The sequence below is a fragment of the Eubalaena glacialis genome, chromosome 10 (assembly GCF_028564815.1).
Source record: "Eubalaena glacialis isolate mEubGla1 chromosome 10, mEubGla1.1.hap2.+ XY, whole genome shotgun sequence".
In the NCBI taxonomy this organism is placed as follows: domain Eukaryota; kingdom Metazoa; phylum Chordata; class Mammalia; order Artiodactyla; family Balaenidae; genus Eubalaena; species Eubalaena glacialis.
In genome coordinates this window covers 57,669,082-57,683,846 of record NC_083725.1, presented here as the reverse complement: position 1 = coordinate 57,683,846, position 14,765 = coordinate 57,669,082, and the positions used below count along the sequence as shown (strand labels likewise).

Here is a 14,765-nt window from a genome sequence, read left to right as displayed (position 1 = left end):
CAACGCGGCCAAAAATAAATAAAAAGACAAATAGATAAATAAAATAAAAATAAAAGAAATCATGTAATTAAAAAAAAAATTACATCTGCGAGAGAAGTCAGTAGATTCCCATGTTGTTACCTCCCTACAAGTACAGTCTCCAGAGACCATGGGTGCACCTTTAAATGTGCAGAGATGACTAAAGCAAAATTCCGACTGCCCTAGGTGATTCTGACCTGAACTGGGGTCAGGACCAAATGTGTATGGCCAGGGGACGCTCAGGGCAGGGAGTCCTCACTGGGACAGACACACCATCATTACCAAGTATTTACTGAACAGCTACAATGGGCCCAACTTGAGGCTGGGTTCTGGGACACAAAGGGGAACAAATACTTCTATTCTGGAATGTCCCTCTCCACTGCCTCCTCCTCCCCAATCTCTACACATCCAAATTCTGTATCTTCCTTAATAGCCAGCTCAGATGCCAGGGCCCCCTTAAAACCTCTGTGATCCCTCTTCAGGAAATAACCTCTTTTGCCTCTGAACACCCAGAACTCTTTACCTGAACCTCTTAGATAATTAGCATCAACTGAGTGATGACTGAGTGCCAGGCATAGTGCTGAGTCCTTTGCATGCATTATCCTATGAGGAAGGAACTATTTTCCAAGTTTACAGATTTGGAAATTGAGGATCAAAGGGTTCAAGAAACTTGCCTAAGGCCACATAGCCAGTAAGTGCCAGGAATACGTTCATCAGTGTTAAGAAGATGAAGCAATATAAGGGCTCCCAATTTCCAAATACTCACACATCCATAGGTCTCTTTACACATAAGTCTATTTTCTTCAGCTGCAAAACGGAGTCCACGGTACTAATTTGCACCCTTCAAGATTTCTGAAGGTCTGGGTGGTTTTGGAAATCAAGAGGGCTGTGAGCAATACATAGCACATCATAAGAGGTCAGCCCTCATCTGTAAGGAGCGTGGCTCTGAGTCCGAAAGACTGAAATCCCGGAGCTGTCATTTGCCAACTATATGACCTTGGGCAAGTTACTTCACTTCTCTGAACTTCACATACCCCACATATAGAATGGGGATAATAATACCTACCTTACAAGATTGCTACTACAATTAGAAATAATAGGGACTAAATGCCTATCATATATAAGATACTGAAGAGGTGACAGCTATTTTCCTTACTGAGTACAGGCTAGAACTAGACAGTGGCTGTTCTTAGGGATAAAGGTTTATACTGGCTAGTGCAGGGTTAATTAGAGAGAAGGCACCCGGTTAATATTTGATGAACTCAACAGAATTCTAAAGAAGCCCTCAAAATACTGTCTTTACAGTCCCTTAAATGATGTACTTGGTTTTTAAAGAAGAACCAGGTGTCAAGGTCATTGAACAGGGAGGCTAATCTCTTCCTGTCACCCTCCTCAGGAGAAAAGGTTCTGAATTTTCAGAGTTAAAAGCCAAGAAAGAGGAGGTGGTAGATCCCTTATAACCCCCAATTGTCTAGGCTACTCCAATTCAACATGGCATCTAAAGGGCTTCCCTCATCCTTCTTCACCACAATAAGTCACTTAGCCCTGCCCTCATCCATCCAAACCCAGGGCAAGAAGATTACGACCTAGAGAACTATACATTATGCAAAGCACACCCCTTAATGATCTCCCGCTGCAGATTTCAGTAACGATTCTGACACCCTTCCTTTCTCCCAAGGACTCCTTCTCCCAAACAAACGCTGGCTCTAAATGTACTAGCCCAATCAACTCACCTGCTCCCTGGTGCCTCTTCTTTCTCATGGATGCTCTGATGATATCTGCTGCGTGGATTTTGTCTCTGTGCCTTTTTGCCTTGGCTTCATAAAACCACTGACCACTCATATTCTTCAGCTGCTGGTCATCCTTAATTTTTTCAGGCAAATGTCTACAAAAGAAAAAAAAGCTTTACTTTGCTAAGAACCCACAGTAAATAAATGAGTTTATTATGACACTGCATAAAGAAATCTGTAAACATACAGCCAAAATGAAGTTCTCAATATCTTACAAGATCCCACAAACCTCCCAGATGACTAACAAATGTATGCTTTGACTGAAAGGTCAGAGAAGCCAAGGCCAACACTTTTTAAAAATTCAAAGATTTAAGCCATGATCCCCAGATGATGCGTGAAATTTCTCAAGAGCAAATTCACTTTTTGGCTGTAGGCTTGCTGTTCACTGTTCAAATGTAAATACCCCAGAGAAAGATGACATATTAAGCTTCCCTAAGCTTTGGTTTCCTCATCTTTTAAAAGGGGTTAATAATAGTAACCCACCTGACGGGGTTGCTATGAGGATTAAATTAGCTAATGCATGCAGACCACCCTCTGCACATGCCTGGCACCTAATAAACACTCAGTGAATAACTGGTGAGGAAGTTACCGGTTCATCAGTTCTTGCCATTTCACTGAAATGAGCTTATCAGAGACTTTTCTGGAAGCCTGTGGGGGACAGTGCATGAGGTCCCTGGTTCTTAATGTCAGGGAAATGAATTCAACAAGACTGGCTGGGATCAGGAAAGATCATATTTATATGGGGTGGGGAGTGGAGGCAGACATAAATTCCATTTGTGCAGATACTGCATCGAAGGGTTCCACGTCATTCATGCTCATTGAAAAGTTAAAACCTAAAGAACGAACCAAGTACCACCCTCCTAAAATCTCCCTCATTTACAGTGGAGGGGAAAACACTGTTCTACATGACAAGACTTATAATCTCTGCATCTCTCTATCCACGTCAATAAAATGAGAATCAAAAAATCTATCTTTTCTTTTTGATAGAGCTGTACTTACAATAAAGTGGAATAAAAGCCTTAAGGGGACTTTGAACTCTTGGAGGGTAATGTGTTACAAAAATCCAAGAGGGTTTTATGATTGTCGTTCGAGCCAATATGCACGCTTCCTAAAGTAGTCAATCTAAGTGTTTTAGCCAGAGAACGTGTATGGCGGCCACACCCAAGGTGGTGGCAGGGCTGTGTGTGAGGGTTGCACGCAGGCCTACCTAGGAATGGGGAAGGCAGGAGGGGCATTTACCTGGGTTCTGGCAAGTACGTTTTCTCTCTCCCAAGTGTGCCTGGAGAGAGTCTTTCCAGCCAGCGTCCCACTCTCTGCTGGAAACTCCTCTCCTCCCACAGTTACCTAGAAAGAAGTGACCCTATGCCAAACATGTCCAATCACAACCCTTGGACACACCTTGCTGTGAGAGCCCATCACCAAATCCAGACAGGGACCGTGTCTTCATCTCATGGTTCTGAATCACCAGAGAGGTCATGGTTCTTATAAAATGTTTCTAATGGTTTCCCATTGCCTAAATTTTCTGTTTTTTAAAAAAAATTTTTACTGGAGTATAGTTGATTTAAAATGTGTTAGTTTCTACTGTACAGCAAAGTGATTCAGTTATACATACACATACATCCCATATAGGTTATATAGAGTATTGAGTTCCCTGTGCCATACAGTAGGTCCTTATTCGTTATCTATTTTATATACAGTAGTGTGTATATTTACAATAGCCAGGACATGGAAGCAACCTAAATGTCCATCAGCAGAGGAATGGATAAAGAAGATGTGGTACATACATACAATGGAATATTATTCAGCCATAAAAAGAACGAAATAGTGTCATTTTTAGCAACATGGATGGACCTAGAGATTGTCATACTGAGTGAAGTAAGTCAGACAGAGAAAAACAAATATCATATGATATCGCTTATATGTGGAACCATTGCCTAGCTTTTCAGCACAGCAAAAAATCCACCCTGAGCTGCTGGTGAAGCTTTTGCCTTCTCTTCCCAAAAGGACCACTTTCAAGTTCAATTCCAGAAAAGAGAAGTCCTTCCAGCTCTCCTTGACTAGACAGTGAGCCCCTAGGGGCAGGGCCTGTACTCAATATAGCTTTGCTTGGTGTCTGGAAAACAGTGGGTGTTTATTCAGCGCTTTTGGAGTGAAGGGATATCATATGAGGTCCCTGACCACCTGGCTTCAGGATACCTGTTCAGATTCATTTTCCAGCACTTGCTCCCATGCTCCCCCACGTGCCAGCACACTAGACTTCTTACTGATCTCCACACTGTTCTTACATGACCTCTGTAGACATTAAGGGCAGGAAGGTGTGGCAGAAAGATTATGGGCTTTGATGTCTCCCCAAATTAGGTCCAACTCCCAGTTGTGACCCTTCCTAAATGTGATCTTTGGCAGGTTACTGAACCCCTCTAAGCTTCAGTCTCCTTGTTTATAAAGATAGGGGAAAATAGAACCTACTCTGCAGGACTTCTGGGATGATTAAATGCGGTATTTACCTGAAAGTACCTAACGGTGCCCGGATCCTGGTAAGAGACCAATAAATGTGAATTCTCTCCAGATGTCTTTCCCTCACTTCTCTGTCCAGCACGTGGCCCCTCATCCCTCAGATCTAGGTAGCATCCCCCCAGGGAAGCCTTCCCTGATCCTTGAGGGCACCGTGTGGCTTGCCCTTCTCCATGCTCCCACAGCTCCTCCACAACAGCACTCACCACACTGTGTTCCAGTGATCTATTTGCACATCTGTCTTACACACTAATCTGTGAACTCTGCAAACTCCTTGAAGGCAAGGACTAACTCATAATCACCTTTGTAACACCAGCATCCAGCACAGAGCCTGGCACAGAGCTGATACCCAGAAACTGTTGAGTGAATAAATCAGTTAACAAATAAATGCTCAGCAGCCAGCCCAGTCTGAGTAAAGACAAGAGATAAGAGAGATCCTGTCGCTGCTGGGGTTAAGTGAGCCACGCTCCATCACAATGGCAGTGCCTTCTCCTAATGAGGCAGGCCACCTCATCTCTTGGTGGATTAGGGAAAAGCATGATGAAATACGGCATCAGCCACCATCATGTTAAAGAAGACCACAAACCCTCATAGCATAACAACTCCCAATTTCTCTTCATGAGATTATTTATTCACTTATCTTTGTTGTTCAACTGAAAGGCACTTTGTAAGGGTCCTTATGCAACTCTTGATTTGCTCCTGCCTGTCTGCAAGCCTCTGATCCCACTAAGCTTTCAGTGAACAATGGGCACATGCCATGTGAGTCAGGCTCATTGAAGCACGTGGCCCTTCATAGTAAAGCCATTACAGTAAAGAATTGAGGTTGGGTTTCTGGCTCATTTCTTTTAAAGTGGCAAAAGAATAGGAAATTCTTTCAAATTCAGTAAGTGCTATTTATATACCTCCTATCATGATAATCACTACTAGGGTAAATCAATCTCTTTTTCTAGCTTAGTCATTTGGAATATTTTACAGATGAATCTATATGTATGACATCAAAGCCCAAGTTTTATAAAGGTGTATATTAAAAAGAGAAATCCCACCATCTAGGTGGTGCTGTTAAAATCTTCTCTGTACCTAGAGAATATTATGCTTAGTGAAATAAGTCAGAGAAAGATAAATTCTGTATGATATCACTTACATGTGGAATCTAAGAAAATAATACAAATGAATGTACATGCAAAACAGAAATAGACTCACAGGCATAGAAACCCAACCGGTGGTTACTAAAGGGGAGAGGGAATGGGGGAGGGGCAAATTAGGGGTACTGGACTAAGAAATATAAAGTACTATGTATAAAATAGATAAGCAACAAGGATATATTGTACAGCAAGGGAATTATAGCCATTCTCTTGTAATAACTTTTAGTGGAGTATAATCTATAAAAACACTGAATCACAATGCAGTACTAATATAATATGAAACACAATATTGTAAATCAACTATACTTCGATAAAAAAGTTAAAATAAAAAATAAAATAAAATCTTCTCTACCAGCCCATATTGATCTCTCATTTTTCTTGAACTCTAATTGTACCAACCAAATTAGCACTTGATTCTCTCGTTGTTGTACCATTTAGCTGAAGTGGGAAAAAGGTAAGTTTCTTGGCACTCACACTTTTTATACCTTACCATCCTCTCCACAGGTGCATGTTGTACTTAGTAGAGAGCTAAGGATAGAGAAGATGCTCAATAAACACCCATGGGCTGCTGCTGGGCAGAAGTGAAGGCAGAAGAACACTCAACCCAGAGAAGACACTGTCCGGTTGGTCCTCCAGGCAGAACATGCTGGTCACACCCCATTCTTTCAGCTCATACATACAAAGCATGTGTTCGGTACTGGGCCTCACGCGTGGACTTAACATGCATCATCTCATTTAATCCTTACAATTTCACCATGATGTACAAAGAATTCAGTCAATTGCAAAAGATGGCCATCTTGCTTTCTCTGTATGGTAAAGGCCATATCTGTTCATTTTTTCGTTCAACAGTTCATTAATTCCCTATCATATACCAGGCACATGCTTGGAATTGTACATAAAAAATTTAGTCCACAGCCCTAACTGCTAACGTCAACTCCTGCGGTGCAGAGAGAGCGTGAGCACTTTCAGAGGAAAGCCAGAAGAGCAGTGGCGCCCTTCATCCTGCCTTCGACATTCTTCCTGCTTGTACTCACATAGCGCACCCCAGCTTCTAGCTATTCCTCATGATGAAGCAAAGGCCTAACATCATAGGCAGGACCTGGTCGATATTATCTGCTCAGCTGTGCCTAATAAGAATCAGCAGACTGGCCAGAGAGGTTGATTGATCCATTCTCAGATTTTTTTTCTTTAACCTTTCAGTATATTCTGGGCAAGGTGGTTAGACTCTGTGATTTGAAAGTACTCTTAGATGTCTGTTTTGAATGAGAGAATGTTTGTTTTGAATGGACCTTAGATAGTTACAAATGGCCTCACTTTATAGATGAAATGAGGCCCAGAGAGTTTAAGAGGTTTGCCCGAGGTCACACAGAGCTGGGACCGGAAGCCAGCCTGACTCCTAGCCGACGTTCTTTCCACTGCCCCATCATCCTGCCTGAGAGAGCCAAACATGATTTTGATTTCTAAGATGGCTATCACACTTCACTCTTTCTACAAAGGCATTCAACCTTTGATAGAGAATCTGAAAACAAACACGTGAAAATGAAATAAATTGCAAAAGTTCTTTACAGCGGAAAACAAGAAGAAACATGCATCACTTGTGCTGTGGACACACCACAGATCCCCACAATCTGCTGCGAGGCAGCACTGTGTGTGGGAAGCACAGGCTCTGTAGTTGGATAAGCAAGGTTTCAATCTTACAGGGCACTTAACCTCCTCCACTCTATTTCCTCCCCCTTGTTGAGTGGGTTCAGCTATGCTGCTGTGCGGACGAAAGGGGAAAATGTGAAGCTCTGTGTACAGTGTCAATCCTGGACAAATGCTGGTTCCTTTCCCCTTTGCTTTGACAGAAAATGCCATCAGAGGTCCTAGAAAGCAGTTCTTCAATGACAACTGCCTTTGTTTAAAAGAAAGCAGGTCTTAAGGCAGCAGCTGAGCATCATAAGATGCAGTCGTGGTTGAGATGGTATCTACTGCAAGAACGCCCATCACCCTAGATGTGGTTGTGTGTTTATGGGATGGGGGACGTGGTGCTGGCGGTGTACAGACACACAGCGGCAATGATTTCCTGCTGGCAGTGTGATGGAAAGCACAGGAAATACCACCTCTAGAGTGTGTCATTTTTAAACCGTAAGAGACTAAAGTTACATCTATGTATGTATGGTGGTGTTTCTTTAAAAACAGAGGACAGAGAGGGAGGAGGCAGCGGGGAGAGAGGAAAAGAATCCATCCTGATGTCTGTTTCACGGCTGGTTTGTGAAATGTCTCTCTCCAGCTGGTAGTTAGGAAAGCAAGCTGGGTAGTGAGGCATGGTAATAACTGGGCCTAGCACTGTGGTACAGGTAGGGAGGCAGCATGAAAGACGGTGACCTGGAATTGCTTTCTTCTAACTGAACCCCTGAGATACCACAGTAGACATTCCCTTGGGTTCAAATCCACATTCTACTATTAACAGGCTGAGTGATTTGGGAACTGGACGCTTCCCCTGTTTGACACTCATTTTCTCATCCATGAAATCAGGATGGGAAGTAGCATAAAAATCATCTCCAAAGTGCCCTGAAAGAGCTTAGATGTGAACAAGTCAAAGCACTGGATAAATCAGGAATGGCAAACAGATTTCAATTTAAATCCAACTCTCATCAACAGCCATATTGAAAAGGACTCTGAGGCAGTGTCTGGTCTTAGTGGGCAGCAGTGCTATAATCCATTAGTAAGGTCCTCACGGCTACAGGAGAGTTATACTCCAAAGCCCATAATGAATTAGCATTTGAAATAGCAGTCTGAATTTTAGTGGCAGATTTGCCTTTCTAATGATGTTTTGCTTAGGCTAATATTAGAATTATCTAATTTATGTTTCTAAAGCCATATACTAACTTGGAGGAGGACTGGGGCATTGTAAAATCATGTTAGGGAAACAAGGTTGAGATTTTAAATTTGCGATTGATAATCCATTAAATGGTTAAATGGTAAATTCCTTGAGCGCTGGGACCATGTTTCAATTACCCTAAAATTCCTTCCATTTGTTCAGAGAAGTTCCCTAGACTTAATGAGTACTCAATTAAATTTCACTGTATTAAATAGTTGAGAGTTTTAGGAGTAATTTCCTTCTGAGGAATCAGACGACTAACCAGAGAATTCTGTCCTTTTTTAGAGGCATAGGTGGAGTGGTGAATAAGGGAATTAAAATGTATCAATCACCTACTATGTGCTAAGAAGATTAAGAATTATCTTACTTAATCCTGACTGTAATTCTTTGAGTTTGGTACTAGGGTCATTCCCAGTCTCTGAGTTGAGGCTCAGAGAGGTCAAGTAACTTGCTGAATGAACCACAGTTGATCAATGGTGAGATTAGGATTCAAACTCACTAAGTTTTGACTTAAGGTCTGCGCTAGGGCCCTTACTGTTCTTCTGAAAAAACAATACCAGTGTGCAACATGCGGCAGAAGGAAAAGCAGTAGACCAAGAGCTTTTCTTTTCCTGGCTTTGGCACTGACTAGCTGTGTGACCCTGGGAAAGTCACTTCCCCTCTCTGGGCTTTTCCTTCATTATCTGTAAAGTGACTGATATGGACCCAAAAAATCTTTCCAGAGCTGTCAGGCTATCACTCTGATGGAAGAGCTAGAGACAAACAGCTGGGGGATGGTGATGGGCTGAAAAGCAAAAGCCCATGGAATAGCATTTTCAGAGACCAGAAACCTAGTCATGGTTCCACCAACCCAGGAGTAGACAGTCTCAGAACCAACCCAGGTTCCGTCAGTCCTAAAGCAAAGGGTGCCAGAGCTCCATTCCTTTTGTGTGGAGCAGGTTACGGGTTGGGCCTCTGTCAGTGTCCATAGGCTATGGACCTCATGCCCATCTGTGCCCCCCGCACACAGTCACTCAGTCCTGGACCTGCCTGTGGCCAAGTCCACATGAGCTGCTTGGTGCCTAATTAGGAAGGCCCCCAGAATGGTAGCAGTAAACAGGACTTGACTCACACCAGATTTTCACCACCCCAAGCCTTCTTCCTATCAGTTTACAAAAGCAAGAAACAAGGGCAGCACCAGCAGCAGCTTCCGAGGCATCCTCAGAAACAGTGCATGGAAGGAGAATCTGCAAAGTCCCTGCTACAAACGGACTCACAGCATTCCTGCTGTGGCCGTAGACTGGCTGGCGCTAGTGGCTACACACACACCCCTTACAAGGCCCAGTTCCAGGCAGAACTTTGAATTTTTAAGTATATTTTCAGCAATTACTGTAGATGCCTGAGAAACACCTCCACTCATCTCATTCAGAATCACAGAACTACAGGGGAGACCCAGCAGCCTGGAATCTCTGGGGCCAAGTAAATACAGAAGGGAGGGAGAATGAATCTCTCTTCGTAACCTGGCTAGATAGAGGAAACAGAATTACAGACCACATGTAAGGTCTTGTAAGTGGGAGGAATCAAAGATCTCAGCTCACCAGGATTCAGAGTCCCCACATCCTGAGGCAGGAAGAGGGACGGGACCCGGTGCAATCCCAGCTCCACTGCTTTCTTTCCCATCCTCTCCATCTTGTCTTCCAAGAGACTAAAGGAATTCCCATTTCCCACTATGCTTGAAAAATCAACTAATATTTTCTCTGTGCTGCCCCCTCCCCTTCTTTCTAAAATGGGTCTAACAGTCTTGTCTTGCCAAATCTCAGAGCTGCTGGGAGGAACATAAGACGATAACACTCACAAACTGTGAATGGGTAAAGGATGAATGCTACTAAGACTCTGATGGCTGATTGGTGTAAATCCCCACCTCTCCAGGGAAAACTACTCAAGGCACCCCTCTTGCTGAGAATGGGGAGCAGTGACTTGTGGGAAGGAGCATGACAAGTAAGGAACCCCATTCTCATGATCTCCACTACCTATAGCCACCTCCTGTCACCATCACAGCTCAGTGTCCTACCTCACACCAAGACAGCCACCCCCTCCTCCATGGCCAGGTCCCAGGATGTCCTGTCTGCTATAGTTTTCTTAGGGAGGGGAGGTGGAGTTAGTGAATGAGTACCTGAGGGCCAGGATTTAATCCTCACTTCTGACACCTACGGACTACATGAGCTTGGGCGAGTCACCTGACCTGTCTCAAGGTCAATTTCCTCACACATCAAGCGGGTGTAATTACATCCCACCCTGCACCCCCAACTGCACAAGTGTTGTGAGCTCAGAAGAAATAAAAGTCATGTAAGCTCCTTGCAATCTGTTAAGCACTATCGATATATGAATTATTGTTAGTAGCCATAGTCAGACACTCTGGAGTGCTTGAAGTGAATTTCAGCATGTTCTTCTATAAAGCACCCATGTTCAAATTAGGGTCAAAATATGGATAACGAAATATGGGCACAAATAACTCCATTATTCATGATCCTGCTATCCTAAGAAGTAAGAACAGGGCTTATGTTCCCTTTGGATAACTCCTAGGTTGGGGATCATGCAGTTAATATGACTAACTCACATTCAGGAAACCTTTCACTGCCTTCAAGGCCCCAGATTACAAAGGCAATAGATGGCAGGGCTTGGACTCAAGCCCACTTCTTCAGCATTCTGCCCTCATGCTCCTCCTACCCCGCAAGTGAGTGAAAGTGGTAGGAATGTTGATGTGGAACATTTGGGTTCCTCCCAAAGTGAATAGTGTGTCAGAGTTGCCACTCCTTCTTATGGAACACAAATGAAAAATTGGCTCAGTCAGAACTCATTTCAATTGCTGTTGAAACCAATTCAAACATTTCTGAAGATGTGCAAAAATGTGAGCTACTTCTCAGTTTATTTTCTTCTGAAAACTTTAGAAATTAAAAAATGTTTCTAATTTCATACATGATCCATTTTTTAAGTAGATTCAGTGAAAAAAGTGGATATATATGTGTGTGTTTATATATATATATATATATATAGAGAGAGAGAGAGAGAGAGGTAGATGTATGTATGTGTTTGTATACATTATTTCATTTTTAATCCAGTGTTTAATAAGTTAAAGGAGTTTAGTTAGGTTTTTAATCAAGACTATTTCTGGCAGGAGTCCTATGGGATAAATTAAGAGATATGGAGGAGAAAGTTCTGTCCAGGAAATAAACTTAAAATTGGAATCCGTAAGTCAGGCTCCAAGTCAGAACTACCACTTAAGGTTGAGGAAAGAAAAGTGTCTCATCTTCCTATAGACCGCCCATCCTCCACCCAAGCCCGAGGACCTGTCCGGCCTCTTACCTGACTCTCTCCTCTTCAGCCCTCTTCAGGGCAGCATCCCGCTGCAGAACCTTCATGATGGCCTCTTGCTCCTCCTCCGTCAGGAAGCTTAAGTCGATCATCTTGAAACGTGTACACAAAAATGACAGTAACAAATATGGCTTAAAATTCTCAAAGCTAAACAACAGTTACTGTAGCCCAGATGATTAGAAGATGCAAAAACGAAATGAAACGGTATCTTGTTCAGTTCTTCAGCAAAAGTCTTCTATTGGCTAGGCAAAAGTTTTAGGTAGCTGATAGCAAAATCCTCAGCGCCTTTTCCCTCGAGGAAGCAGTGGTCTGTGGGATGATGTCAAGAAGAGGCTCTCAGGATGCTGCATTCCTTGCCAGACAGGTCACTTGTTCCTACAGCGGCAGTCCTGCTCACGCCCCCTCTCCTGGACCAGTCTGAGCACAGTTTATTCTCCTTCCGTCCAACGTCAACTTGATGAGAGGCAACAGCATCTGAGCATCACCTACCTGCAGAATCGTGAGACAGTAAACACCACACAGTGAGAGGCAGTTCCTATAAGCATTGCTCGTTATTTTAAGATTTAAAACATGTCTGGGGGGAAAAAACTGACCATGTGAGATGGTGTCTGAGATCAGGGAAACCAGTTCTGCCTGCTTCTTGAGCAAATAGAAAATGGGTCATGAAACATGCTTCAACTCAATTCCGGACCGCCAAGATGGAGAGCGCACAAAAACGCCTGTCAATGTTTAACCATCCACAGAGGGAAGAGATGGTTGCAAAAAGGAGGTGGGTCTCTCCGAAAACCCATGGGACGGTAGGCTAAAAGGTCACGCTAAAGGTCAGGAAGACCAGGGAGATCTTATTCCAGTTGTCAAGTGATTACTGGTAGGAAACTAGAAATAAAAATTCAAAAATGCTCACTTCTTCATGCATAGGGACATTCCACTACAGTATATCTGTGCTCCGTAATGACAAGAGAATTAGTATTAGGTAGAGGTAATCTGCACAACAATGGGAATTGTTATTCTCCACTTAGTCCCACCTCTAACTTTTGCTCGACCTGGAGCAACTCACCTAGCTTGTCTCCCTTCATTTCCAAGGAGAAAGAACACTTACTGGTGTTGTGTATATAATCTGGGGGAAAGGAAGAGGCAGAATTTCAAAACTCCTCAACATTCAAAGTGAGCATTTTTGCGTAGAACCATGGGCAAGAATCCTATTTTCTTTGAGGCATTTTAAACCCATGAGCAATAAGAAGTAGATGAGACCTACAGAATGCCACAGCCAGGTGGAACTTCAGAGATTACTCCAGGATCGGGGCCCTTTAACAAGCACAGTACTGCATATACAGTAGACACTAAAAAACATGGGTTTAGTACATTTTAAAGCAGCCCTACTTAAGAAAATACAGTGTGTACACTAGTAATTTTTATGAATAAATTCTTTGCTCTTTGGCAAAACAGAATTACTAGGAAGTACTCGCACCACTACTTGCTAACTACAAACCATTAGGCAAGTTACCTAACCACTCTGAGGCTCAGGTTTCTCATTAGGACATCCCTCGCAGGTTGTCAGGATTAAATGAAATAAAGAACATAAAAGAGCGCATATCTTGCATCCTGTACCAAAAATAGCTAAAAATATATTCTAGCTTCCTTTCTGAGTTCACACTTTTGTCCCATCCAGCTGAATAAGAGTGTACTGGTTACATAATTTCCTTTTCTCTTTCGTATCTTTCTGATCTCCCCCATGAAGCTTGGACTTCATAGGCAGGTACTCAGGTGACCTTTATTTTATCTTCCTGTAGCTCTTTGCATATTGCCCACAGTGACGACTCAAATAAATATTAAGACAACACTTCACACTTACTTTTTTAAATTTGCCTGCACTTGCATATGTTACTTCCTGCTTGTTTGTCTTGAAAAATAACTCATCCTTCAAGATGAAAGTCACCACCTCCAGGAAGCCTTCCCTCACTCCCATAGCCAGAGTTAAATGCTGTAGTAGATTCGATTATTCCTAACTCTTCACTTCCTCCCTGAAACAGAGCTATACAATCACGTTGCCACTACAGTAAGCAGAGTATTCATCCCTATCTTTCTGGTGGTGGGCTTGGCCTGTGACTTACTTTGGCCAATGGAACGTTATAAATGTGATGCAAGCACAGTCTGTGGATGTGCTTGTGTGGTTTGGCTTGGCTTCTTGTACTCTGGCCACAGACCACAAGAAGAGCTTGCCCCAGGTAGCCACTGCCTCTTCAGTCAGGGTCTCAGAAAAAGAGATACAAGAACAGACCAGAACCTGAACCACCTGAAGCAGGGCCACCTTCGCTGGCCTGTAGGTATTGAAGCAAGAAGTAAATATTTTTTGTTGGAAGCCACTGAGGTTTGGGGTTGTTATACAACAAACACTTTTGTAGCAGGAACTTGACTAACACAAAAACTTTCTCCTCCACCTACGTATCTCCACTGTTATAATTATCTGTCTGCTCTCCATCTCTCCCATCTGACTGTGAGTCTCTCAACGTGAAGAAATAAGTGAATGAGTTGGGACTTCCTTGGTGGCGCAGTGGTTAAGAATCCGCCTGCCAATGCAGGGGACATGGGTTCGAGCCCTGGTCTGGGAAGATCCCACATGCCATGGAGCAACTAAGACCGTGCACCAAAACTACTGAGCCTGCGCTCTAGCGCCCACGAGCCACAACTACTGAAGGCTGCGTGCCTAGAGCCCATGCTCCGCAACAGGAGAAGCCACTGTAATGAGAAACCTGTGCACCGCAACAAAGAGTAGTCCCCGCTCACCGCAACTAGAGAAAGCCCATGCTCAGCAATGAAGACCCAACGCAGCCAAAAATAAATATATAAATTAATTAATTTTAAAAAAGAAAAGAAATAAGTGAATGACTAAATGAATTAGTGAACCTAATCCAAATAGACAACTTCACCAGGGGATGGCTATCTCAATTCTTTCATGCACAGTAGCTTTCTTTCATGTGCAGTAACTTCCTTAGATCTCAAAAGCTGGCAAGGAAATAGATTCAGGCCACATTCTTGGAACCATGTCCCTCATGAGGCATCACACTGCCTCCCAGGTTCAATGGGAGATTG

General features: G+C 43.1%; 1 protein-coding gene across 11 annotated transcripts in view; it reads right to left on the bottom strand.

The window, feature by feature from the left end:
* Window positions 1–14,765, bottom strand: part of SYTL2 (synaptotagmin like 2) — a 100,054-nt gene that overhangs the window by 44,255 nt on the left and 41,034 nt on the right. For 9 of the 11 annotated variants that reach the window (XM_061204062.1, XM_061204066.1, XM_061204065.1 and 6 more), the window contains exons 2-3: window positions 11,667–12,164; window positions 1,752–1,903 (exon numbers count right to left, since the gene is read on the bottom strand). In XM_061204062.1, the coding sequence (XP_061060045.1) occupies window positions 1,752–1,903; window positions 11,667–11,767 (253 nt within the window). In that variant the 5' untranslated portion in view covers window positions 11,768–12,164. Of the gene's footprint in view, window positions 1–1,751; window positions 1,904–3,047; window positions 3,153–11,666; window positions 12,165–12,268; window positions 12,311–14,765 lie in introns of those variants that run through there. The other 2 variants (XM_061204063.1, XM_061204067.1) reach the window with 2 other exon arrangements.